Source organism: Pistacia vera, unplaced genomic scaffold (genome assembly GCF_008641045.1).
Source record: "Pistacia vera cultivar Batoury unplaced genomic scaffold, PisVer_v2 Contig575, whole genome shotgun sequence".
NCBI lineage: Eukaryota > Viridiplantae > Streptophyta > Magnoliopsida > Sapindales > Anacardiaceae > Pistacia > Pistacia vera.
In genome coordinates, this window is record NW_022196418.1 from 575,964 (window position 1) to 603,341 (window position 27,378).

Consider the following 27,378-nt stretch of genomic DNA (forward strand, 5'->3'; position numbering starts at 1 on the left):
AATTATCTTTTATGTGTGTGACCTATAGGCTCCTCATCATACCAGCAGCGTATAGTATCGCGATTAACACAATTTCGTCTCACTGTATGCAGACCAAGATGGTCCCTAGCAAGCATCGGCCACCCGATAGATTAGATTCAGCAAAGAGCTACCTGTCAATGATATGGTTACCGTGCAATTTGATCATTTCATCAACGTTATCTCGACGAGACGAAGGCATAGAAATGTGTCAACTTCGGTTACTCTCGATATTATGTATTCAGTTTCTAGACCATGACCCGTATTATAAACTGGATAGAGCAACAACTCAATCCACTGTGGCCCAGTTTTAATGTCATTGCGTATACTGAATTGTGCGTGAGATAACTTCTCTCATACCCAGGAGTGATGAATCCTCTGTCAATCCACATAGTCTTAATACACTCCTTGAGCAGCCAATCACCACCGTATTGACAGCTCTGAAAAGAACTGCGTTAGGCTAGTGTCAAACTACACCAATCGGTGCACAAGGCGCTCCGGTGATCTCAAGTCTAAGGATTACATGCACCACTATTCGTTAGAGGATTGTTCCATAGACGCTGGGGTTACCATCCATATGGAATCTGGTAGGTCAGTCTAGTGAACTTGCTGTGATGTATTTGACTACGCAACCACTCATGTTTGCATCAGGTTGTCACCAAACAAGCTCGACGAGTGGAATCAGTTACTGCCTTTCGACAAGATTGTTCAACACTATGATAGCCTACCCGTTAATAATATGCCCTTACTTCAGAATAATACTAGGGCTACAGACATTTCTAGAATGGCCACCATATGTGCTCATAGGGTTCTCACTATCAAGATTTGAAACACTTGATACCCTCGTCACGGTTCTACCATTCTAAGGACATATATCAGTAAATATTGCAATAATAATAATTTACGCGATATAGAATAAAATGCCTTTTATTGATTAATGAACATTATTACAAAGAGTCAATTCTACAATAATTGATTGACTCTAGGGCATCTACTCTAATAAGGATTAGAGGTAGGCATTTGTGACTGGGCCTAAAAGCCCAATCGCAAAACCCGGTCCTAGGACTGGTCCCAAAACGGGACCAGGCCTAAGGAGGAGGGCCCTCCTTCGGTCCTAGGTCTGGGCCTAAATTGTTTTAGATTTTTTCAATGTAGTCCCCTACACAATTACATAAAACCCCCTATCAATTTTAAAATAAACATAAATTATGAGGGCTAAAAATTTTTTTACAAAATTTATTAAAAAAAAAAAAAAAAGGTTTTACTAATAGCAGCCAATGGTATATATCATGATATTATAATGTTAAAGTTTTGAGGAATGTAATTAAGACTTAAAAAATTCAAAATAGATTAAATTCATTAATTATTCAATTAATTAAGTATATAATTGGAGTTAGGATTAGAGGTGGGCATTTGGGACTGGGCCCAAAAGCCCAGCCCCAAAACTCGGTCCTAGGACTGGTCCCAAAACGGGACCAAGCCTAAGGAGGAGGGCCCTCCTCGTCCTAGGCCCGGGCCTAAATTTTTTTGGATTTTTTCAATGTAGTCCTGTACACAATTACATAAAACCCTCTAGCAATTTTAAAATAAACATAAATTACGAGGGCTAAAATGAAAATTTATAAAATTTATTAAAAAAAAAAAAAAGGTTTTACTAACCGTTTGCTGCTGCAACAGCCAATGGTTATATATATTTTTTTTAACCGTTGGCTGGCAACGGTCACATACCAACCAACGGTTATAATATAAATTATAACCTTTTTTTTTTTTTTTAAATTTCCTCCCACCCACACCCCCCACCCACAAGTACACTATAAATAACCCTAAAATCTTTTATTTTTTCCACACCAATCAATCTCTCATTCTCTCAATCTCTCAACTCCAAATCTCCAATCAATTTTTCATTCAATTTATATTTATATTTATAATTTATTCATATAATTTATTTATATTATTCAATTTTTTTTCTATTTTTCAATATCATCATAATTTCATATTATTATTTAATTTCTTTTCATTTTAATTATTTATTATTTTATCATAAATTTATAATGNGTGATTGCAATGGTGACTATGATCTTGGGATTATGTTAGGATATATGTTATTCTATGTTATTTCCAACATTGGTATCAGAGCCGTAGTTCATATTGTTTTAAATTCATACTATTAATGTTGAAACATGTTATTGGTTTGTCAAATGCAGTTTTGAATTTTTCAAATTTTGTACGTAAAAAGTTGTTTTTTTGGTAATGATAATTAGACTGAGAGATTCCTTATGAAATTATGAAGAAAATGGTTTTTGAATCATAAAAAGTGGAGTTAAATGACTTAGATATGCCTCTTTGAAGTTTCGGGTTTCGTATGGGTTAATTTCTGAGTCGGGTACCCAGTTGCAGACCTGGATAGAGGTTGAAGACGATAAGAACCGACATGTCGTTTTTGATCCAAACTGATGAATGACATGTCGTTTCTCCTGTTTGACTTCCTTTTTTTAAAAAAATTTCAAATAGGCGTAAGTGATGAGACTTGAACCCAAGTCTCCATTGTTGAAGCCCAAGCCCCTAACCACTGGGCTAATTTTGTTTTATGTTAATTACATGCACAAATCCAATATATTCCTATGCGGCCCAACCCATAACAAAAATAAAAATGGGTCAAGTTGACCCGTGGACACGACCCATATGACCTAACTGGTTAGTCAAACTCTGTAATTAGTCAAACCCAACCTGCAAGACCAAACGGGTCAGTCAAACCCAGTCACCGCCTGACCCGTAAGACCAAATGGATCAGTCAAACCCGGTCAACACTCGACCCGTAAAGTCAAACAAGTCAACGGGTTAAACATGGGTCGGGATTTGACCCAATTGAATGTGGAAACAAGTCGACCCGACCCGAATTCGTGTGAGTGCGTGACGCGCGCGTGGAGTACCCTGCCGGCGCATGGGGCGTGTGGAAGCTACTGTCGACGCGTGGCCACTTCTGGGCAGCGCGTGACAACACGTGAAGTATTCTAAATTTTGTTTCTTTTGCTGTAAGGAATAAAAATGAATACTTGATATTGTTATGAGTCTAATTTTGTTATTAAACCATAAACACGTATATATATTATTTATCAAATATAGTCAACTTTTATTTGATAAATAAATAGTTTTTTTTTGTATTTGTTACAGAAAAATGTTACGTTATAGACGTGCAATGGTTGCTAGAACANTTATTTTATCATAAATTTATAATGGCTTCCCCAAATGAGTTTTATGTTCCATCCATCGAAGAAATGAAAGGCTTCAATCCATTTTCACCATTTCCTCCAGAGGAAGCAGTTGCAATTCCACAACCACATTCGGTCGGGACGAGGAGTAGCCAAACACATGCAAGCTGTGAGTCAACGGGCACGGGCATAGGCCAACCCCCTTGACCGTCAAAGAGGGTCGTGTCCAATGTATGACGATACTTCACCAAATCAAAACGGCCAAAGACAAATGGGGAGGGGGAAGAATCATGTGGGATATGTAATTTCTGTGGAATCATTATTGGCACTGAGAGGGGGACTTCGATGATGCAACAGCATGTGGAGAAGAAGCACCCCCAAATAATGCAATTGCCCGATGCATCTTCAAGCGGATTAGGTAGATAAATTCAAACTCAACTTAATTTTAATCCACAATCCTCAACTCTCTCAATATGGCAATACAATGCACATGTTGCACGAGAGGAAATAGCAAGATATATAGTTGCTACGGACTCTCCCATTTGTTAATCTGAAAATCCTTTTTTTATTCATATGGTTAAAACTGCATTTTGTCCAGCATATACCCCTATTAGTAGAACTACAAGTAGAAGAGATATACTAAAACTTTATAACAAAATAAATAATAAACTTNCCCATATAAAAGGAAGGTTTTTTCTTTTAGAAAAGGTAACTCACTAAAAACTCACCAAAACGCAAAGGAAAAATACGCTCTCTCTCTCTAGAATTTGGAAAAGAGAAATACACTTCGTGGTTTTCTTCCAGATTAACTTTATTGCTTTAGAGATAAGGAATAGAGGTATTTATGCTGTGTTAATTCATTGTAGTTCATTTATATACAAATGTGATTGCAATGGTGACTATGATCTTGGGATTATGTTAGGATATATGTTATTCTATGTTATTTCCAACATGATATTATAATGTTAAAGTTTTGAGGAATGTAATTAAGACTTAAAAAAATCAAAATAGATTAAATTCATTAATTATTCAATTAATTAAGTGTATAATTGGAGTTAGGATTGTTAGTAAACGGTCCCATATACGCAGCGGAAACAAAAATAAATAATATAAAGATCGTTTACATGAGCCAAGATCAAGGGTATAATTTTACAATTTATATTAAAATAAAATCTGCACAAAAGATTAATCAAGAGTGTAGAACCATACGCACGTTTGGAGGCTCAACCACGTTTATCTTTGAACATTTTGCTACTGACCCAAGCATAGGATCGAACCCACGTAGTCCACACGAAGACAATCACAAAAGAACCAAAGAGGGATTTGCTAGATCCTCTTTGGCTTTAAGATTAAAGAAGAATAAAATCAAATGAATTGATTTTAGGCAAAATGGGTTTCTGCCGTGGGAGTGTTTTTGGGGCTGAAGGAGTTCTCTCTTTTTAATCAAATGATATAATGAATCTCTACACTCATTTACAATTAACATTTTCTGTTATAGTTAAAAACTTAGTTGCCTTATTCCCATATGGAATAGGCTTGGGCTCCAACCCAAACACCTCATGTTACCAAACACTCCCTAATTAGATATTTTATTTATTTCATCATTATCTCAATTAAACTCAATTAATATATATTTAATCTATATATTAACATTTAACAATAATGATGATTTAATTAAATATATGTGAACACATATTTAAACGTAATTTCACCTATTTAATTTTTCTAATTAAATAAAGGCTACGCCCTTCAGCAAATTTAATTGCACTGTGAAATTACCAAAATATCATTTCGCCTTAAAAAGATGAAAATGCCCTTCCTTCTTCTTGGATCTTAAATTATCTTTTATGTGTGTGACCTATAGGCTCCTCATCATACCAGCAGCGTATAGTATCGCGATTAACACCAATTAATCGTCTCACTGTATGCAGACCAAGATTGGTCCCTAGCAAAGCATCATGGCCACCCGATAGATTTAGATTCAGCAAAGCAGCTACCTGTCAATGATATGGTTACCGTGCAATTTGATCATTTCATCATACGTTATCTCGACGAGACGAAGGCATAGAAATAGTGTCAACCTTCGGTTACTCTCGATATTATGTATTCAGTTTCAGCAATGACCCGTATTTAAACTGGATAGAGCAACAACTCAATCCCACTGTGGCCACAGTTTTAATGTCATTGCCGTATACTGAATTGTGCGTGAGATAACTTCTCTCATACCCAGGAGTGATGAACTCTGTCAATCCACCATAGTCTTAATACACTCCTTGATGCAGCCAATCACCACGTATTGACAGCTCTGAAAAGAACTGCGTTAGGCTAGGTCAAACTACACCATCGGTGCACAAGGCTCCGGTGATCTCAAGTCTCAAGGTACATGCACCACTTTCGTTAGAGGATTTGTTCCATAGACGCTGGGTTACCATCATATGGAATCCTCTGGTAGGTCAGTCTAGTGAACTGCTGTGAGTATTTGACTACGCAACCACTCAGTGGTTGATCAGGTTGTCACCAACAAGCTCGACGAGTGGAGATCAGTTACTGCCTTTCGACAAGATTGTTCACACTATGATAGCCTTACGTATTATCTATGCCTTACTTCAGAAAATACTAGGGCTACAGACATTTCTAGAATGGCCACCAATGTGCTCATGAGGTTCTATATCAAGATTTGAAACACTGATACCCTCGTCACGGTTCTACCATTCTAAGGACATATATCAGTAAATATTGCAATAATAATAATTTACGCGATATAGATAAAAGCCTTTTATTGATTAATGACATTATTACAAAGAGTCAATTCTACAATAATTGATTGACTCTAGGGCATCTACTCTAATAAGGATTAGAGGTAGGCATTTGTGATGGGCCTAAAAGCCCAATCGCAAAACCGGTCCTAGGACTGGTCCCAAAACGGGACCAGGCCTAAGGAGGAGGGCCCTCCTTCGGTCCAGGTCTGGGCCTAAATTGTTTTAGATTTTTTCAATGTAGTCCCCTACACAATTACATAAACCCCCTATCAATTTTAAATAAAACATAAATTATGAGGGCTAAAATTTTTTACAAAATTTATTAAAAAAAAAAAAAAAAGGTTTTACTAATAGCAGCCAATGGTATATATCATGATATTTAATGTTAGTTTTGAGGAATGTAATTAAGACTTAAAAAATTCAAAATAGATTAAATCATTAATTATTCAATTAATTAAGTATATAATTGGAGTTAGGATTAGAGGTGGGCATTTGGGACTGGGCACAAAGCCCAGCCCCAAAACTGGTCCTAGGACTGGTCCCAAAACGGACCAAGCCTAAGGAGGAGGGCCTCCTCGCTAGGCCGGGCCTAAATTTTTTGGATTTTTTCAATGTAGTCCTGTACACAATTACATAAAAACCTCTAGCAATTTTAAAATAAACATAAATTACGAGGGCTAAAATGAAAATTTATAAAATTTATTAAAAAAAAAAAAAAGGTTTTACTAACCGTTTGCTGCTGCAACAGCCAATGGTATATATATTTTTTAACCGTTGGCTGGCAACGGTCACATACCAACCAACGGTATAATATAAATTATAACCTTTTTTTTTTTTTTTAAATTTCCTCCCACCACACCCCCCACCCACAAGTACACTATAATAACCCTAAAATCTTTTATTTTTTCCACACCAATCCATCTCTCATCCTCAATCTCTCAACTCCAAATTCCAATCAATTTTATTCAATTTATATTATATTTATAATTTATTCATATAATTATTTATATTATTCAATTTTTTTCTATTTTTCAAATCATCATAATTCATATTATTATTTAATTTCTTTTCATTTTAATATTTATTATTTTATCATAAATTTATAATGGCTTCCCCAAATGAGTTTTATGTTCCATCCATCGAAGAAATGAAAGGCTTCAATCCATTTTACCATTTCCTCCAGAGGGAGCAGTGCAATTCACAACCACATTCGGTCGGGACGAGGAGTAGCCAAACACATGCAAGCTGTGAGTCAACGGGCACGGGCATAGGCCAACCCCTTGACCGTCAAAGAGGGTCGTGTCCAATGTATGACGATACTTCACCAAATCAAAACGGCCAAAGACAAATGGGGAGGGGGAAGAATCATGGGGGTATGTAATTTCTGTGGAAACATTATTGGCACTGAGAGGGGGACTTCGAGTGATGCACACGCATGTGGAGAAGAAGCACCCCCAAATAAGCAAATGCCGATGCATCTTCAGCGGATAGGTAGATAAATTCAAACTCAACTTAATTTTAATCAAACCACATCAACTCTCTCAATTGGCAATACAATGCAACATGTGCACGAGAGGAAATAGCAAGATATATAGTTGCTACGGATCTCCCATTTGTTAATCTGAAAATCTTTTTTTATTCATATGGTAAAACTGCATTTTGTCCAGCATATACCCTATTAGTAGAACTACAAGTAGAAGAGATATACTAAAACTTTATAACAAATAAATAATAAACTTAAAACGAATTTCAAAATTTTAGGAAATATCTGCATGGTGAAGGCAAATTTTCACCAGAGATGTGCTTGCCATATCATCAATTTGATAGTTAAAAAGGTTTAGATGCTATACTTCAAAGATGGAGAGGGTGTGCAGAGCTATCAGATTTATCGTCTCGGTAGCAAAAAAAGAGTGTAGAAGTACATCAAAAATTGTAAGCAAGAGGACCCACCGGTTCGACCTTTGAAGTTAGTATAGACATGCCTATCCGTTGGAACTTACCTACTTGATGTTGGAAAAAGCTTTGCCAACCGCGAAACAAATTACAGATTTCATCAACCGGAAGAACGTCTAGAGGAAGTTGTCAGCTATGAGATGGGTGGTTTGTGAACTTTTTATTCATTCTTCAAATTTTTATGATGCTACTAATACATTAAGTGGTATTTATTATCAACTACTAATTTAGTGTTAGATATTTACTTCAAATTGCTAAAACTTTTGCTCAATATAGATATAATAACACTTTAAGTGAAATTGTTTTAAATATGAAAGAAAATATAAGAGATATTGGTTAGATATTCCATTCTTATATGGATAGGCTTGTTCTAGATTTAAGTTTAAATTACATGTAGTTAACTGTATAATTACTGAGATAGGCCAGCATTTAGGACATGATTATACGTCTTATTTGCTGACTTTAACAAAAATTGGATAGCCTTTTTTCTTTATATGAGAACAGGTACAATGGAAGTGGAAGTGGAAGTGGAAGTGGAATGTTCAGGAGAGAGGATTGGACCTACTGCAGCCCTCCGTCAAGGATCGAGCAAGTGGACGTATGTGGAACGTGGCGAAGTAGTAGAGCTCCAGCTCATACATACATGGACCAAATGAGCTAAATCGCTACCTACAAGTGGACTATCCTTTATGATGATGAAGGAGCAACATGATAATGATATTCTTAGTGGTGGAACCAACATGAAAGTCGATTCCCATTGGAGCCCAAACGGCACGTGACATTTTATCTGTGCCGGTTTCTACAATGCATCCGAGGTCAATATTTTCAACGAGTGGTTGGATTGTTGAAGACAGAAGATGTTCTTTAACCGATGAGATGATTGAAGTGATAACGTGTTTACGAGATTGGACTCATGCAGAAAGATGACTACAACAGCACCCTGAAGATCCCAAACTACTCGAACTCTTTAGGAATACAGATTTGAATGATGCAAATATTTTTGACGATGAAAATGAATAATTTAATTAAAAAAAATTATTTAATTGTTTATTTGTAAAGCGTGAATGTGTGAAATGGGAATTTTTGTTAAAAATTAAAATTAACTATTAATTAATTAATTATTTTTTAAAATTAATTAGATTTTTAGAAACTTATTAATCTACTCCTGAAAAATACTAAAAACCCCTTACAAAATTTTGTTTCACCCCAAAAATATAAAAAAAGATCCGGGGGGGGGGGGGGAATTGTCCAGGCCCATAGGACCGGTCTTAGGCCCATAGGACCAATCCTTAGGACTGGTATGGGTCCTCATTTTGCTCATGGGCTTGGGACCATGAGCGACTGATCCGATTTGGGACTAGTCCCAAACGAGCCCAGGCCCGAGCCTGCTTGGGACTGGTCCCTACCCACCTCTAGTTAGGATCCAATTAAAAGTGTTTTAATGTTATTAAAAGAATCATTTTTAAATAAAATAGAATATTTGATTGAATAATATTTACTTAAATTATCAAGTTCTAAGCATATCTAGAGTAAATTAGTAATTGTTAGATGGTAAAAACATGCAGAATGAGAGCTTGACATGTGTCATTCAAAGTGGGCTATCATCTCGAAGAAGAAACTTCTAAGGTATGGAAACAAGTAGACTCTCCCAAAGACAGGTGCCCACTTGTATGAAGAAAACTTCACCAATAAAAATGAAAGTTGGTTTCCTTTCCACGTGTCTGCTTGCATGAGGATTTTTTCATCCACTAGGTTAACAGTGCAGCACCACATGCCCAGTTTGGATGTGAATTACTTCACACCCAAGATTATCTCTAGAACATTATAAAGAGGGGATTCTCACCCCACACAAAAGAGATATCAACATCTTTTTACTACAAGAAGCACTATAGCGCCAACTTTAAAAGCAAAAGTTCTCCTTGTAATCACATCAATAAAATAACAGTGGACGTAGAAATTGCTTATTGCTTCTGAACCACTTTAAAAATCATTCTGGTCTATTTTCCATTTACTTATATGCATTTACTACTTTATATTTCATCTGCTCCACACATAAACGTCATTGAACCCAATGGTTCAACATCATACTTGCTATTTCATGGTCTTTTATAACACTTTGCACAAACTTCCCGAAAGCTTGCATACATCTTATTGGTGCGAAAAACCGCATCAACACTTTGTTGCTAGAAAGAAGGCCTCTGCAAAAGCTTTCTCTATTCACCAGGAACAATATCCTACAGCTGTAACCTATCCACCAATATGCATAATACTAGATCTAGCTCCAAACCCCTTGTGAATTAGGAAGGGGAAACAACAAAAAACCATTTTCATCCTGTAAGTGAAAGGAACCAACCTCCCAAGCTTGAGAATGGGGCTGGGAATCCCCAAATGATAGACATGTTGGGGACTTTGGCCATAGTAGTCTAGACATTGGATGCCACGACAAAATGTCCCAAAGGCAAAAGGGGAGTACAAAGATGTATCTTAGGGGGTCAAATGCCATGGCCGCTTCATACAGCATCAATGATGTCCCGACATGTTCCAAGAATCGTCGAAATCACAAGCGACAAGAAAACGACTGCACTGTACGTTTAGAACCAATCCCAATCACACCATTCCACCTAAGGGGCTGATTCAACCTTGCGACAGGCAAGTTCACTAGACAAACCCACCAGAGGATTCCATATGGATGGTAACCCCAATGTCTATGGAATAAATTCTCTAACGAATGGTGGTGTATGCGATACTTAGACTTGAGATCACTAGAGCACCTTGTGCACTTATTGGTGTAGTTTGATATTAGCCCAACGTAGTTCTATTCAGAGCTATCAATATGGTAGTGATTGGTTGCATCGAGGAGTGTATCAAGACTATGGTGGATCGACAAAGGATTCATCACTCCTGGGTACGGGAGAAGTTATCTCACAGTGCAATTCAGTGAATGGCAATGACACTAAAGCCTTGGCCACAGTGGGATTGAGTTGTTGTTCAACCCAATTTACTATTTCGGTCATTGGTGCAGTAACTGAATATAAAGATATCGAAGATAACTGAGGTTGACACTATTTATGTATCTCAACCTTGATGAGATAACAGATGATGAAAGGATCAGATTACACGGTAACCATATCATTGATAGGTAAGCTATTTCGTTGAATCTGAATCTATCGGGTGGCCATGATGCCTTGTTAGAGGCTAATCTTGGTCTGTGTTTAGTGAGATGATTGATTGGTGTCAATCGCGAGACTACTCACTGTCAATATGATGAGGAGCCTTCGGGTCACACACATAGAAGATAGATTAAGAATGAATTGGTGAGAAACGAGTATTTTCGCCATTTATGATGGAAATGATATTTTTTGTCTTTTGAGATGAAGAGGCATTTTGGTAATCTCACAGTGTAATTAAATTTGCTAAGGTTGTTGCCTATATTCAATTTCATATTGAAATTAAAATTAGTGAGATTATATATATATTATTTAATATTAATATTTGATGATATTAATATTAGTGAAGATAATATATATGAAATATGAAATTCATATTTGTATTTGAATAAGATGCCATGTGAATTATTACCTTGTTTGGTAATGAGGATTTATTGTTCTAGTCATAGAATAGATTTATTCCTAACTAGATTAGGGTTTTAATTTTTGTTTCATATAAAAGGAAACTTAAAATTAAAATAAAATGAAAGAACACATTAATTAAATCCAAGCCACTCACCTCACTCTCTCTCACGTTTTTCACTTGGTGGAGAAGAGAATTTTTCTTGAAGAAAAATTCTACATCCTTTTTGCTTGTGTGTCTTGCTAGCACTTGAGACCGCAAGTCGATTGCCATCCTGTCTTCGTGTGGATACCGAGAGTTCACTCTTATCTTAGAGTGGGAGCGATTCATATCAATTGAAGGAGCCTCCAAACGCTGGTATGAAATCTAGAAATTTTATATTCAATATCATTTCATATGTAAATAACGTAAATCGGGTACAAGGTTCTTGGGTTTAATGTTGTTGTTGGGGATTTTATTTTTGTTTTTCGCTGCATAAACCCCATAAGCGACTAACATATCAGACCTTGATCTTGGCGAAATCAGAGTAATCGATGGGCGAAAAATTTAGTTTTTCGGCTGCCATTGTCCATCAATTTACTTACAGGCACATGGGCCCTATTTAAAATTTACAATCATACATACCCAAAAATATACTTTAAAACATTCACCATAGGTCTAAGGCTCATGTACCTGACACCATCCAATTTTTCAAACAAGAATTATTGCATACATTCAAAACAATCAATTTTGAATTGGGTGGGTTGATTTATAAAATTACCCTTTTGAATTTGCAGAATTACACATTGATCTAGCATTGTAAAAATGCTACAGCAGCATTCATGTCGTGGCATAGTTTTATTATGCCGCAGTGCGCAATAGGAACCAATATGCGCCGCGACGAAGTTTTAGTTTGCTGTGGAGCAAAACTAGCAACTCGCGCATTGACGGCGTATTTGTGCCACAACGCGATCACACAATTTTACAATTCAGCGTGCTACTTCGTTGTTTTCATGCCATGACATAGTTTTATTACGCCGCGGCCCAGATGTGCATTGTGTGATTTTACGACGCTTTAATGCTGTGGCGAAGTTTTATTTCGACGTGGCTCAAATCGCGTGATTGCGTGATCATGTTACGTAATCCACTATGGCGAACTTTTATTTTGCTGCGGCCCAAATGCACGTTCTTAGTCGCTCAACATATCTTGCAATTACGCCATGGAAATTTTATTTTGCCGTGGCACACTTACATATTCTTGACTTACGAAGCTCTATGCTGCGGCACTGAAGAACTGTGTTGCAACGCAAATTGCAGTTTCTAGAATACTGTAATGCGTGCGTATTACAAAAATGAGCCAATGCGAATTCCTCAGCAAACCCAGTTAACATATTAATCAATTTAAGCAATTTCAACAAATTGAAAAACTTAAACATGCAATTTCTAGTAATCAATTTAGTAAATCAATCTAAAACATAGTTAAAATATATACAATCAAGACCCTAGGCTCTAATACCGCTGTTAGTAAATCGATGAATAGAGGTAGCGGAAAAACAAAAAAAATTGGCCCATCGATTACTCTGATTTTGCCAAGATCAGGGTTTGATATATATATATTACATGCTTAAATTAAAACAATCATAAATCCAAACAAGGATTAGATTATACCTGTGATTGGAGGCTCCTTCACTGTCTTTGAATGTGATTCACTACCGATTCGAGAATGGAATCGAACTGACATCATCCACACGAAGACAGTACGCAAAAGACCAAGAATTAATTTTGCTAGAATTAATTCTTGAATTTAAGGAGTCAAGTAATGGAAGAATGAGTGTAGAGAAGAGAAGAGAAAAAAAAAATTCTCTTCAAAAGCTCTCCACGGCAGGAATGAAATTAGGTTATAAAACCTAATTTTTCTTGCTTTAAATAATAAAGCAAATTTCCATTCCACCCCAAAGTTTAGCAACAACTCAAACTTAGGTGGAATTGCATATTAACCCTTATTTAATTATTTAGTTAAATATTAATATTAACATTAATAATTAAATTTGTAATTTTGCTAAATTACTTCAATAAAAAAATTGGACATAGGCTACAACCTTAGTGAATTTAATTACACAGCAAAATTACCAATTTGCCCATTCGTCTAAAAGATGAATATACCCTTCCAAAATTCACCATCCTTAAACTATCTTCTAAGTGTGTGACCTGTAGGCTCCTTATCATATTGGCAGTGAGTAGTATCGCGATTGACACCAATCAATCATCTCACTACACAGAGACTAAGATTGGCCCCTAACAAGGCATCATGGCCACCCCGATAGATTCGGATTCAGCGAAACAGTTACCTATCAATGATATGGTTACCATGCAATCAAATCTTTTCATCATCTGTTATCTCATCGAGGCTGAGGTACACAAATAGTGTCAACCTCAATTATTCTCGATATCTTTGTTTTCAGTTACTGGACCAATGATAGGAATAATGAATTGGATTGAGCAACAACTCAATCTTACTATGGCCACAGCTTTAGTGTCATTACCATTCTCTGAATTGCGTTGTGAGATAACTTTTCCCATACCCGGGAGTGATGAATCCTCTGTCGATCCACCATAGTCTTGATGTACTCCTCAATGCAGCCAATCACTACCATATTGATAGCTCTAAATAGAACTACATTGGGCTAGTGTCAAACTACACCAATTGATGTACAAGGCGCTCTTGTGATCTCAAGTCTAAGGATCACATGCACCACCATTCGTTAGAGGATTTGTTCCATAGACACTGGGGTTACCATCTATACGGAATCCTCTAGTGAGTCAGTCTAGTGAACTTGTCTATAGCAAGCACCCATGTGTTGCACTAGGTTGTCGACAAACAACCTTGACAAGTGAGATCAGTCACTGCCTTTTGATAGGGTTGTTTAACATTATGATAGCCTTACCATATTATTTGTTTCCATGGTCAGAATAATATTGGGGCCACAGACATTTCTAGAATGGCCACCATATGTGATATAGGGTTCTCACTATCAAGTTTTGAAACACTTGATACCCTTGTCACGGTTCTACCATCCTAAGGACATATATTAATACATACAATTATGATTTACATGATATAGTAAAAAACACATTTTATTGATTAATAAAGATCATTACAAAGAGTCAATTTTACAATAATTGATTGGCTCTAGGGCACCTACTCTAACAAATACATTGTCGCTTCAGAAGTAACAAAGGAAGCTGTCTAGATGCACAAGTTCATGACTGAACTTGGTGTGGTTCCAAACATGGTTTTTCCGATAACCTTGTACTGTGACGATACTAGTGCTACTGCACGGGCAAAGAAACCAAGGGCACACCAGAAGTCAAAACATATTTAGCGTAAATATCACATTTTAAGAGAATTCATTGGAGCTAGAGAATGTAGAAAACACCTTTAGCATAAACTATAGCTGACTCACTTACTAAAGCAATAACACAAAAGTAGTTGGACTATCATCTTGAGAAGATGGGTATTAGATACCACAGTGATTGGCTGTTGTGCAAGTGGGAGTTTTGTTAGTGTATGCCCCATGAACCAATCGTGTTGTCGGTTCTAGGAAATTATATCTTGTAAAGATTTTATTAATAAAAGAAAGTGTTCTTATTTTACATGTTGATTTACTACGTCATTTATATTATATATATTGCATGTGAAATGTCCGGATGATATGGATATTTAGAAGATCAAATCATCAAAGCATTCCCTACGTAAGAATGTTAATTGGGTAATAACATTACATAGTAGGCATGCTGAATGTCTCCATTGAATATCATGTGATGGTATTAGTATGGGTGATTATAAGAGTTATGTCACTATGGCATTAGCATGGATAAACGGTTAGTGAAATGTTTATCGAATATGATCGATTATGATGAATCATATGGACATTTAAAATGTGGTCAATAATACATCGTAGGGTCGTACTAGTGTATCACTAATCCTTAAACCTGACATATCATGATTGGATTCGACATAGGATGCATATGGTTGATATGGTGTATAAGCACAAGACTAGTCATGTCTTGTGTAACAAGACGGTTTGGTCATATGTTATTCATGTGAAAAAATAAGTGATGGTCAAGATGGGATCCGTTGACTTGAAATAGCTTGATCTTGAGTTCCTAGACAAATGTCAATAAACATTGGAAAAGGGAAATCTCATGCCAGAATATAAAGTCAAATACAAAGTAGTTTCGTGTTGACGAGTTCCATTGTATTGATTGACAATTCTATTAAAGATTAATTTAAGGGTTTTGACATACCATATACGATTCTTAATCAGGATTAGACGACGAAGGAATTTTACTACACGGTATATATGATCGGAATAGGTTCATTGAAGTTTATACTCATTGGGGTTTAGGGGTTATGGAACATTGTTAGACATCTACCATAATCAGTGGGAGTTTCAATCATAAGGAATTATAATGAAACATATCAGAATCTGATATTGGGCCCATGGCTAGATCACAGTGAACCAAAATGGTCACGCATAAAACCAAGCTCAAGGAGAGAGAGTAACACATATCATTAATTGGATTAATGATGTTCGGACCTAAACGGTTGCACCCGAGTTAATGTATTGGTGAGAAATAATTATCCATGGATAGCTAGCACTAACCAAGGGAAATAAGCATTTATCAAAAATTATTATTGAATTGGATTCAGTATTGGGGGCAAAAGTGCATTGGTTTTATTCTAAAGGGTTAGAATATATAATGGAATTAAAATTTGGTCTAATTGTGAATTAACCATATAAACAAGGACTTGACATGAATGTTTATTCTCAAGTTATTTTAAATTGTTTGAGGGCTTCGCAAACAATCCCAAACAATTTAAAAATTGCACTTTGTGCCCATGGTATATACATTGTTAGACCGGTCGTCACGGTCACAAAATTAAACCTAAGTACCGTAGTTAGCGGTAAGCAGGATCGAATCCACAGGGAGCAAGACTAATGACCTAATGTATTTTTGAGTTAACGAAAGAGAAATTGGCGGAATGATTGATTAAAACTAAAGAAACTAGTTACTTGCAGGAAATTAAAAAGCATTAAATAAATTGCTAACTAAAACACAATATTAAAAGCGTTGTCGCTACGGGTTCGGTTTGACTCAAGACCAACTCTCACAATTCCTCTCCTCGCTCTTCAATTTCCTAATCCTACAAGGCTAGGCAAATCAATAGAAATATCTCCCGGCAATCTAGGCATAATCTATCCTGTCTCCCCGTCGTCTTAGTTACAGATCGATTGGTTAAAGACTATCATTGACTAACCGAAAAATGCTAAACCCTTAAACACCACTAGTTGGTACAACGTTAACAAGTACAACCTATCAACCTGTATCATCCAATCAACTAATTACACAATAAATGCATTCCTAGTAGAAATGATATTAAACGCTACTACAACTTGATTGCAATCAGTACCGAAGCAATTTAAAGTCATAATCAACATTCAATAATCTCAAACCGACATTCAATTATGCGAAAAGTTATATATCAATAAACGTTCTCAATGGACATTATCAATTCAACACATCGAGCATCAGAATAATATTAAAGTATCGCAAACAAACTGAAACGAAAACAAATATAATCTGAATACAAGAAACTTAACCAAATATCCAACATTCGGGCTCATCCAACTAGTCGAGAGCTGATGAGGAGATCAGTGGAGTCAATCTCGATCTCGCCTACACCGTAACGGACAACCGGGAGCTTAGCCGCTCATGGTGGTGATGACGGAGGCTGAAACAGTGGAAACGGAGCTGATCATGGCGAAGAGGAGGTAACCGACAGCGATATGATGCGAAGAAGGGCCGAAAATGACAAACGGACAGCCCGGAATACGAACAGCCACGGTTCACCGGAAAATGTTAATTTTCCGGCGGGTCTCCGGAAAACAGTGGCGAAAATGGGATCCAAAGGTACTGATGGAAAGCTCTGGTGATGGGGAGTTCAGATCAGGTCCTGGGGAGGTGAGAAGTCGTCGGAAATGAGCAGGATCTGGCCTGGAAGATGAAGAGTCGCGGCGGCTAAATCGCGGATTCCGGCGGTTTTTGCGGCGGCTGAAGTAAGGGAAGTGCAGATCCGGCTGTGGGGAAGGGAGATCGACCTTTGGGGAGCTGGAAAGTCGCCAAAAAATGGCCAAAACTAGCTGGGAAGACGAAACGACGTGGTAGTGGAAGGCGAAACGTCGCGATGGTGGAAGGCGAAACGTCGCGGTGGTGGTGCGTGATTTGCGGTGCTGACGGTGGCTGGTGAATGGCGGTGCACCGGGAAGATGAATCGTCGCCGGAGGGAGACGAAGCGTCGCCGGAGCTCGCCGGAAAATTGAGTGAACAGCCCCCCTGGAAACGCGATCTGCACTTTTCTTTTATAGACCATATTGTAAAATTTCAGTTTAGTCCCTATACAATTGAAAAGTGACAAAATCAACCCCTTAAAACATGACATTTTACCCCCTAAACAGCATAAATGAGATAAAATCACCTTTAATCCATAAACCACAACCTAATATCAACTCATATACTTTCCAAAATCATTCCAAACACGTTAAATTCATAAGAAAAATATTAGTAAGCGATTTTTTTGAATTAATTCATAAATTCTTTAATTATCTCAATATACTTCAATTTAATCACACATGGGGTATTTTTATCACCAAAATAGAGTCACTTTCATGACTCTAACATACATCAAGTGTTATACCATTTTTTGATAATAATTAAAAAAAAAAAAATCACTCTCACAAACTCTCTCACTCATATTCGGCTCTCTCTTCCTTGCATTGTGTCGATCACATTTTGAATTTTTTCATTCTCAATCGAAGAATAAAGTCTCCAAGAATCAAGATCCTTGGGTTGTGTCGATTACATTTTGAATTTTTCCATTCTCAATTGAAGAATAAAGTCTCCAAGAATCAAGATTTAAGTGTTCAAAAGCAAAGGAGTAGGTAATATTCCACCCTTTTTCTTGCCATATCTTGCTTGGGAATTATGTTTGTGTTCTACTTTGCATCCATTATTTTCACACCATTTCCATGCCCGAAATGCATGAATCCCAAAATGGTATCAAAGCATGTTTAAATTCATGCATGCATATAGTATTTTTGGTGAAAAATGGCTAGGTTTGGACATGGGTATGTTTCGTCTTTAGATGCATGTTAAAGTTGTTGTGTATTTTGAATACAAATGATGATGGATATGTGATATTCATGCTTATTAACATGCTTGTATGAAATTTTAATATTTAGAATACAAAATTTCTTGTTTTTAAAGTCATATGTAACATGCATGTTGGATTTGATGGATATTGATGCAATTTTGATTAAATATGAATATATCTCATTCATATAATACGTGCATGTGTAATTTATGCATATGTAACGCCCCACCTGAGGTACGTAGTTATTGTTTCTTCTTTCGCTCTTACTTGAGTTGGTTTTTGGTAATATTGTTTGATTGAGTATTGTGTTGAATGCTTGCCCTGAAATTGGTTGAAAATAGAAGAAGTTCAGTGTGCCAAGCTTCGCCGGGGCGAAGAAGAATCTTCGCCGCGGCGAAGATGTGTTGAAACCATGGGGAAACTCTCTGGACAATTTCGCCGCGGCGACAGAAGCTTCTTCGCCGCGGCGACAGGCCGACCAAAATGTTTGTTAAGTTTTAGATTTTTTCTTCCCTAAGGGCAATTTGACCATTCTACCCCTAATTAGCAGGAAAAGTGGGGAGTTAATTGTAAGGATTTTTCATGGAGAATATGTTGATATGGGGTTGTGTTTGTAATGAATCAAAGGATATAGATAGAATTCCCAAAGAAGAGTAAGGGCAAAATGGGAATGCTTGGGTATAAATTTCATTAAAAGGAATTAAGAGTTNAAGAAGAATGAAGGGTTTGCAATGACTTAATTCCTTTTAATGAAATTTATGCACAAGCATTCCCATTTTGCCCTTACTCTTCCTTGGGAATTCCATCTATATCCTTTGATTCATTACAAACACACCCCCATATCAACATATTCTCCATGAAAATTCCTTACATTTTACTCCCCACTTTTCCTACTAATTAGGGGTAGAATGGTCAAATTGCCCTTAGGGAAGAAAATATCTAAAACTTAACAAACATTTTGGTCGGCCCGTCGCCGCGGCGAAACTATCCAGCAGTTTCCCGTGGCTTCAACACCTCTTCACCGCGGCGAAGCCTGGAACACTGAACTTCTTCTATTTCAACCAATTTCAGGGCAAGTATTCAACATATCACTCAATCAAAGGTCAACCAAACAATAATACTAATAAACCAACTCAAATAAGAGCAAAAGAAGAAGCATTAGCTACGTACCTCAAGTGGGGCGTTACAGGTGCCCACTTGAATGAAGAAAACTTCACCAATAAGAATGCAAGCTGATTCCCTTTCTACATGTCCCGCTTGCATGAGGATTACTTCATCCACCAGGTTAACAGTGTGGCGCCACATGCCCCATTGCGTGTGAATTACTTCACACCCAAGATTACCTCCTGAACACTATAAATAGGGGATTCTCATCCTACACAAAGAAGATATCAACATCTTTTTAGTACAAAAAGTACTACAGTGCTAGTCTTTAATAGCAAAAGTTCTCCTTGTAATCACATTAATAAAATAACAGTGGACGTAGGAATTGCTTATTGCTTTCGAACCACTTTAAAAATTGTTTTGGTCTATTTATTTACTTATATGCATTTACTGCTTTATATTTCATTTGCTCCACACATAAAGCTCACTGAACACAATGGTTCAACATCATACTTGCTATTTCACTGTCTTTCATAGACCCTGTGCACAAACTTTCTGAAGGCTTGCGTACATCTAGTTGGTGCGAAAAACCGCACCAAGATTTTGGCGCTAGAATGAGGGCCTCCACAAAAGTTGTCTCTGTTCACTAGGAACAACATCGTACACCTGTAACCTATCCACCGACATGCGTTATACCAGAGCTAGCTCCAAAGCCCCTTTGAATCAGGAAGGAGAAAGAATAGAAAACCATCTACATCCTATACCCGAAGAGAACCAGCCTCCCAAGCTTGAGAATAGGGTTGGGAATCCCCAAATGATGGACGTGTTGGGGACGTTGGCCATAGCGCTCCAGACCCTAGATGCCATAACAAATGTCCCGGAGGCAGAAGGGGAGCACAACCAATGTGGTGCCCCATAGAGATGTATCTTATGGGGTCAGTTGCCATGGTCGTTTCATACAACATCCATGATGTCCCGACATGTCCCAAAGAATCGTCAAAAATCACCGGCGACAAGCAAACAACAGTGTGATACATTAAGAACCAATCCCCGATCACACCATTCCACCTTGGGGGCTGATTTAACCTTGTGACAGGTGACAACGAGGTGCAGGTAGTAACCCACTGCCAAAGATTCCCCATGACCAACATATCAGCAATGACACCTAGCAGGAGACTCCCTAGAGTGATTATCCATGTTTGATAGATTGTTGGGAGAGGGGAAGACGTCGTCAAAGCCTACTAGGTAATTACCCCCGTCACCAAGAAGCGACCTCCAAAAATCGCAGACAATAGATAGAGGTCTTAAAACGCAGTTTCCCAGTTGGGCAATAACTAGAAGATTTGTAGCGAACTTTAGATGAGCTCTATGCAAGGCAGGAAGAAAGGACCGTTGGGCATGGGAGGTACTCGTTTTCCCCCGAGATCTTTTATGAGCCATTGCCCCTCAGATTCAGGATGTTTGATGTCAAGATCTTCAATGGTCATGGCGACCCCAAAACCACCTCGATGTATTACGGAATTGCATTAGGTCTTCGATTTGGACAAATGTCGCTATCTATCGGTGTGGGAGCAAAAAGATGGATTAGATTGCTACCCATAAGGTTGATCACGTATTGGCGACAACTGAGTGCACAATTTCTTAAGCATTTCTAGGTGAACCGAAAGTTTTCCATGCCTCTAAGTTAGCTTAGCAACATTCGTTAAGACAAAGAACAAACTTTGAAATCCTATCTGGAGCAGTTTAATTGCGAGTTGAGTCGGGTGGCAAATGCATCTGAGGAGTCAATACGAACTCTGATTATTGCAGGAGTTCATCCCCAAATAGAATTGTGGAAAGATTTACAAGCTGAAGACCATGTGTCTTTAGCTCAATTCTACCAAATGGCGGAAAAATACCTCAAGATTGAGAACTCCATCGCTGCATTACAAGGTTGCGTTCCCAACATTACAACCAAGATTTACATCCGAATTAGCAACCGTTGTGAGGAAAGAAAAAAGATGTTGTCTCACAAAAACGTGAGGACAATCAGAGAGAAGTACACAAAAAGCCTCCGGTAGATTTTCCTCTACTCCTTAGCCATGTTATATACCCTTAGCTGCTCCAGTAGAAGAAATATTTGAGGTCACAAATAAAGCAAGGCTGCTACCAAAGCCTGCAGAGATAAAGACGCCCTAAGAAAGGCGTAATCCTAAGAAGTACTGTCGGTATCATCAAGCTATCAGACATACCACTGAAGAATGCTTTGCATTGAAGAACGCGATTAAAGACCTTTTCCGTAGCGGCCATTTGAAAGAGTACGTGAAAAACCAAGCTAGCTCAAAGGCAAATCGCAAAAACAAACAACAAACCAACGTGTAACGACCAGAGGCTCCAGAAGAAGATAGTGTCATACATGTCATCTTCAATGAACCCCACATAAAAGGTAACTCACATCGCTCCTTAAACCTCTATGCGCAGGAAGCAAGATGGATCCTTACATAAATGTGAATAGCCTTAGGCTGCAACCTGCCAAATGTTAGTGAGCTGACACTAAACCCATTATCTTCACGGAAGAAGATGCGAGGTGGGTCCACCACCCTCACGACGATGCCCTGGTCATAACAACTCGCGTGGGGAATCACAAAGTCCATTGGATGCTTGTGGATAACAAGAGTGCCGTAAACATTCTATATTATCCCGCCTTTAAACAAATGGGCTTAAAAGATAGTGCCTTGAAGCTGGTAGTGACCTCACTCTATGGGTTCACCGAGGATCATATAATTCCCCGTGGCCTAATCTCGTTCCCCGTCACACTATGGGACGAGGATCAAGCAACAAAGATGGCCACTTTCCTCATGGTGGACTACTTATCTACATTCAATATAATAGTAGGGCGACCACTGTTACGGTGCTTAAAGGCTGTGACCTTGATATACCACCAAACAATCAAATTCCCTACATCTTGGGGAGTAAGGTATGTCAAAAGCTCCCAACAGGATTCATAAGAATGCTAGAATGAAAGGATTAATAGGCTTATTCTAGAGGATGTACATAGAAAAGATACTGAAATGCTACGGCATGCAAGACTCCAAAAGGGGATTTTTTCCCTACAGTCACATAATTCATCTTTCGAAAGATATGAGTCCAAAGGCTGATCAAGAGCGCGAGTGGATGCGTGAGATACCCTATGCTTCAGCCATAGGTAGTCTCATGTATGCTACGCTATGTACTAAACCTAATATTGGATATGTTATAAGTGTTACAAGCAGGTATCAGTCCGACCTAGGGGAGAAGCATTGGTTAGTTGTTAAAACGATCTTTAAGTACTTAAGAAGAACTAAGGATCTAGTACTAAGTTATCGAGGCTCAGTATTGAAGATTCAAGGATACTCTGATTCTAATTTTCAATCAAACGTGGATAATAGAAAGTCTACATCTGAGTTCATTTTCACATGTAATGGAGGAGCAGTTAATTGGAAGAGTTCCAAACATTCGACTACTGCCGATTCCCTTACAGAAGCTGAATACATTGCCACTTCAGAAGTAGTAAAAGAAGTTGTCAAGATGCAAAAGTTCATGACTCAACTTGGTGTGATTCCAAACATTGTTTATCTGTTAACCTTGTACTGGACAATACTGGTGCTATTGCATAAGTAAAGGAACCAAGGGTGCACCAGAAGTCAAAACATATTCAGCTTAAATATCACATTTTGAGAGAATTCGTTGGAGTTGGAGAATTTTTTGTACAGAAAACACCTTCAGCGAAAAATGTAGCTGATCCACTCACCAAAGCGATGACTAGAAGCAATTGGACTATCATCTTAAGAAGATGGGTATTAGATACCACAACGATTAACTCTAGTGCAAGTAGGAGTTTTGTTAGTGTATGCCCTAGGAACCAACCGTGTTGTCGGTTCTAGGACATTATATCTTGTAAATATTTTATTAATAAAAGAAAGTGTTCTTTTTTCACATGTTGATTTACTACTTCATTTATATTATATATATTGAATGTGAAATGTCCGAATGATGTGGATCCTCAAAAGATCAAATCATCAAAGCATTCCCTACATAAGTAATGTTAATTAGGCAATAACATTGCATAGTAGGCTTGCTGAATGTCTATATTGACTATCATGTGATGGTATTAGTGTGGGTGATTATAAGAGTTATGTCGCTGGGGCATTACCATGGATAAACAGTTAGTGAACTGTTTATCGAATATGACCGATTATGATGAATCACATGGACATTTAGAATGTGGTCAATGATACATCGTAGGGTCGTACTAGTGTACCATTGATCCTTAGACTTGAGATATCATGGTTGGATTCAACATATGATGCATATGGTTCATATGATGTATAAGCACGTATACTTGGCAAAACGGGCGAGTGGGGAAAGTTCGGGTTGAGTCGTCACGGGTATGGGCCCAATACGGGTCGAGATATATGAGTCCAAAATATTGGGCCCATACCCTACCCTATACGGGTATGGGTGGACCTGCGGGTGTCCGTTTTCCTCTCTGCAAGTTTTAATTTTTACATTTTCACCCCAATAGTTTTCAATTATGATAGTTATGCCCCTAAAATTCTTGCAATTTTAATTTTTTACATTTACACCGCCAAAATCAACTACTCTAAATTCAATTCAATTTGGAATATAAACAAATAGGAACCAAAATAAACAAATAACACATAAACAAACACAATAAGTCAATAACATATAATACATAACTATAAATACCAACCAAAATAAACAAATATATAATCACTAATAGTAATACACAAAAACAAACACAGCAAGTCAGTAACATATAATACAAAACCACAAATACCAACCAAAATAAACAAATATATAATCATTAATACACATAAACAAACACAATAAGTCAATAATGTAAAATACAAAACTACAAATACCAATTAAAATAAACAAATACATAATCAAATGTTCAACAAAAAACATTCTTGGGCAGCAAATGTTCATCCCACAGTGGGGGTGATAGAGTCTCTTGATTCCACAATCCCAGATTAGTTAATGGCACATCAAGATCATCATCTGAATCATCATTCACATCATCATCTACAAAACAATGATCAACTACAAATATTAATAAATGTAACTAAAAAATATATGAAATATTATGTTAACATGTTACTTGAAAACTCATATCCATATCTTTCACTTCAACTCAATCACAGTATCTTTCACTAGCCTCAATATATTTTCTCTACTTATTTTTCTCTCTGTTTCGTCAAAGCCAGCTTAAGCTAAGATTCCCAAAAATCTAAAACCTTCAGTCTTAGAACTACAATAACAAACTTAACTTGATCAACTATCTTCAGATAAAACAAAACTCGAAAAGCCACTACTGTTCACAAAATCACTTCCCATGTTCTTCTCTATAAGTCTTTTCCATCAACAAAACTTCATCAAAGTAAAACATAAAGCAAAACTAGTAACACCTAACATAAAAATCTATCTCAAAATCAAAACCCCGCGTCATAAAATTCACATAGACATTTTCACAAACACCAAACACGCGTATAACATTACAAGCCGCAGACTTAAAAAATTAAATATAAAAAAAAAAAACACAAACACACACACACACACACACTTTACCTTGTTGTTTTAATATGTATTAGATTAAATAATGCCTTGTTGTCATGTTAACATAAAATCTCTAACTTGATTGAAAAAAGAAACATGTTTATAGGGCTATTGTTTTACAAGCAAAATTGTTAAAATAATTGAGGAGGATATCTGATGAATGAATCCCAAATCATTACCTACTTTTAAGTCAAATTATCAAAGCTTAAAAGGGGTTTATATACTTTACACTTGATACAATCTTTGTTAAAAACTCACCAATCTGCAATGGTGGAGGTGTGAGAGAGGAGATGTTGACGGCGACAATGACGATGTGAGACAATGAGAGAGGCGAGTTGTGACGGTGAGAGAGAGGAGATGGCGAGTTGCGACAGTGAGAGAGAGGAGATCAGAGATGGCAACAGTGGGAACTAGGATGAGAATGAGATGAGAGTTGAGAGTCCAACTGATTTAGGGATTTCAAATCCTTTTTTTTTTAAACAATAAACGAGTACCCGCGAGCACCCACGAGTTTACCTGTATAACTTGTTGATAATACGGGTCGGGCTGGGTACGAGTCCAAAAAAATGGGTCCAATACATTAGACCCGTACCCTATATTTTTTACCTGGGTACGGGTCAACCCGCGAGTCTGGACCCGTTTTATTAGGTCTATAAGCAAAAGACTAGTCATGTCTTGTGTAACAAGCCGGTTTGGTCATATGTTATTTATGTGCAAGGACAAGAGTGGGTCAAGATGGGATCTATGGACTCGAAATAGTTTGATCTCGAGTTCTCAGATGAATGTCAATAAACATTGAAAAGGGGAAATCTCTGGCCAGAATATAAAGTCAGATGAAAAGTAGTTTCGTGTTAACGAGTTCCATTGTATTGATTGACAATTCGATTAAAAATTAAGTTAAGGGTTTTGACATACCATGAACGATTCTAATCGGGATTAGACGACGGAGGGATTTTACTACACAGTACATATGATCGGAATAGGTTCATCGAAGTTTATACTTCATTTTGGTTTAGGGGTTACAGAACATTGCTAGACGTCTACCATAATTGGTGGGAGTTTCAATCATAAGGAGTTATAATAACATATCGAAATTTGATATTGGGCCCATGGCTAGATCACAATGAACCAAAATGGTCACACATAAAACCAAGCTCAAGGAGAGAGAGTAATACATATCATTAATCGGATTAATGATGTTCGGACATAAACGGTTGCATCCGTGTTAATGTATTGGTGAGAAAAGATTATCCATAGATAGCTAGCACTAACCAAGGGTAATAAAGATCTATTAAATATTATTATTGAATTGGATTCAATAATGAGGGAAAAAGTGCATTGGTTTTATTCTAAAGGGTTAGAATATTTAATGGAATTAAAATTTGGTTTAATTGTGAATTAACCATAAAACCAAGGACTTGACATAAATGCTTATTCTCAAGTTATTTTAAATTGTTTGAGGCTTTCCCAAAACAATTTAAAAATTGCACTTTGTGCCCATGGTATATAAATAAAGTGTTATACCATTTTTTGATAATAAAAAAACAAAAATCACTTTCACAAACTCCTTCACTCATATTCGGCTCTCTCTTCCTTGACTTGTGTCAATCACATTTTGAGTCTCTTCATTCTCAATTGAAGAATAAAGTCTCCAAGAATCAAGATCCAAGTGTTCAAAACCTAAGGAGTAGGTAATATTCCACCATTTTTTCTTGCCATATTTAGCTTATGAAATATGTTTGTGTTCTACCTTGCATCCATCATTTTCATACCATTTCCATGCTCAAAATGCATGAATCTCAACACTTATTACTTTAGATAAAAACCATAGGTGGGTCTCATCATAAGTGTCCCACTTGAGGTGTTTAACATCTCCCACTCACACATGATGGGACTTTCTCCCTCCATGCTTATACAAGATTCATACTTTAGTAAATATGCCATGTGACTGTGCATACTTCAAGAGCACCTT

General features: G+C 37.2%; 1 protein-coding gene across 1 annotated transcript; it reads left to right on the forward strand.

The window, feature by feature from the left end:
• Positions 1-22,928: 22,928 nt before the first annotated feature.
• Positions 22,929-23,447, forward strand: LOC116109195 (secreted RxLR effector protein 161-like). Its single transcript, XM_031395429.1, has one exon. The coding sequence runs from the start codon at positions 22,929-22,931 to the stop codon at positions 23,445-23,447; it is 519 nt and encodes a 172-aa protein (XP_031251289.1).
• Positions 23,448-27,378: the final 3,931 nt, after the last annotated feature.

Excerpts from the sequence above, each read along its gene's own strand:
- LOC116109195 (XM_031395429.1), top strand. The coding sequence starts at position 22,929 with ATGAGTCCAAAGGCTGATCAAGAGCGCGAGTGGATGCGTGAGATACCC.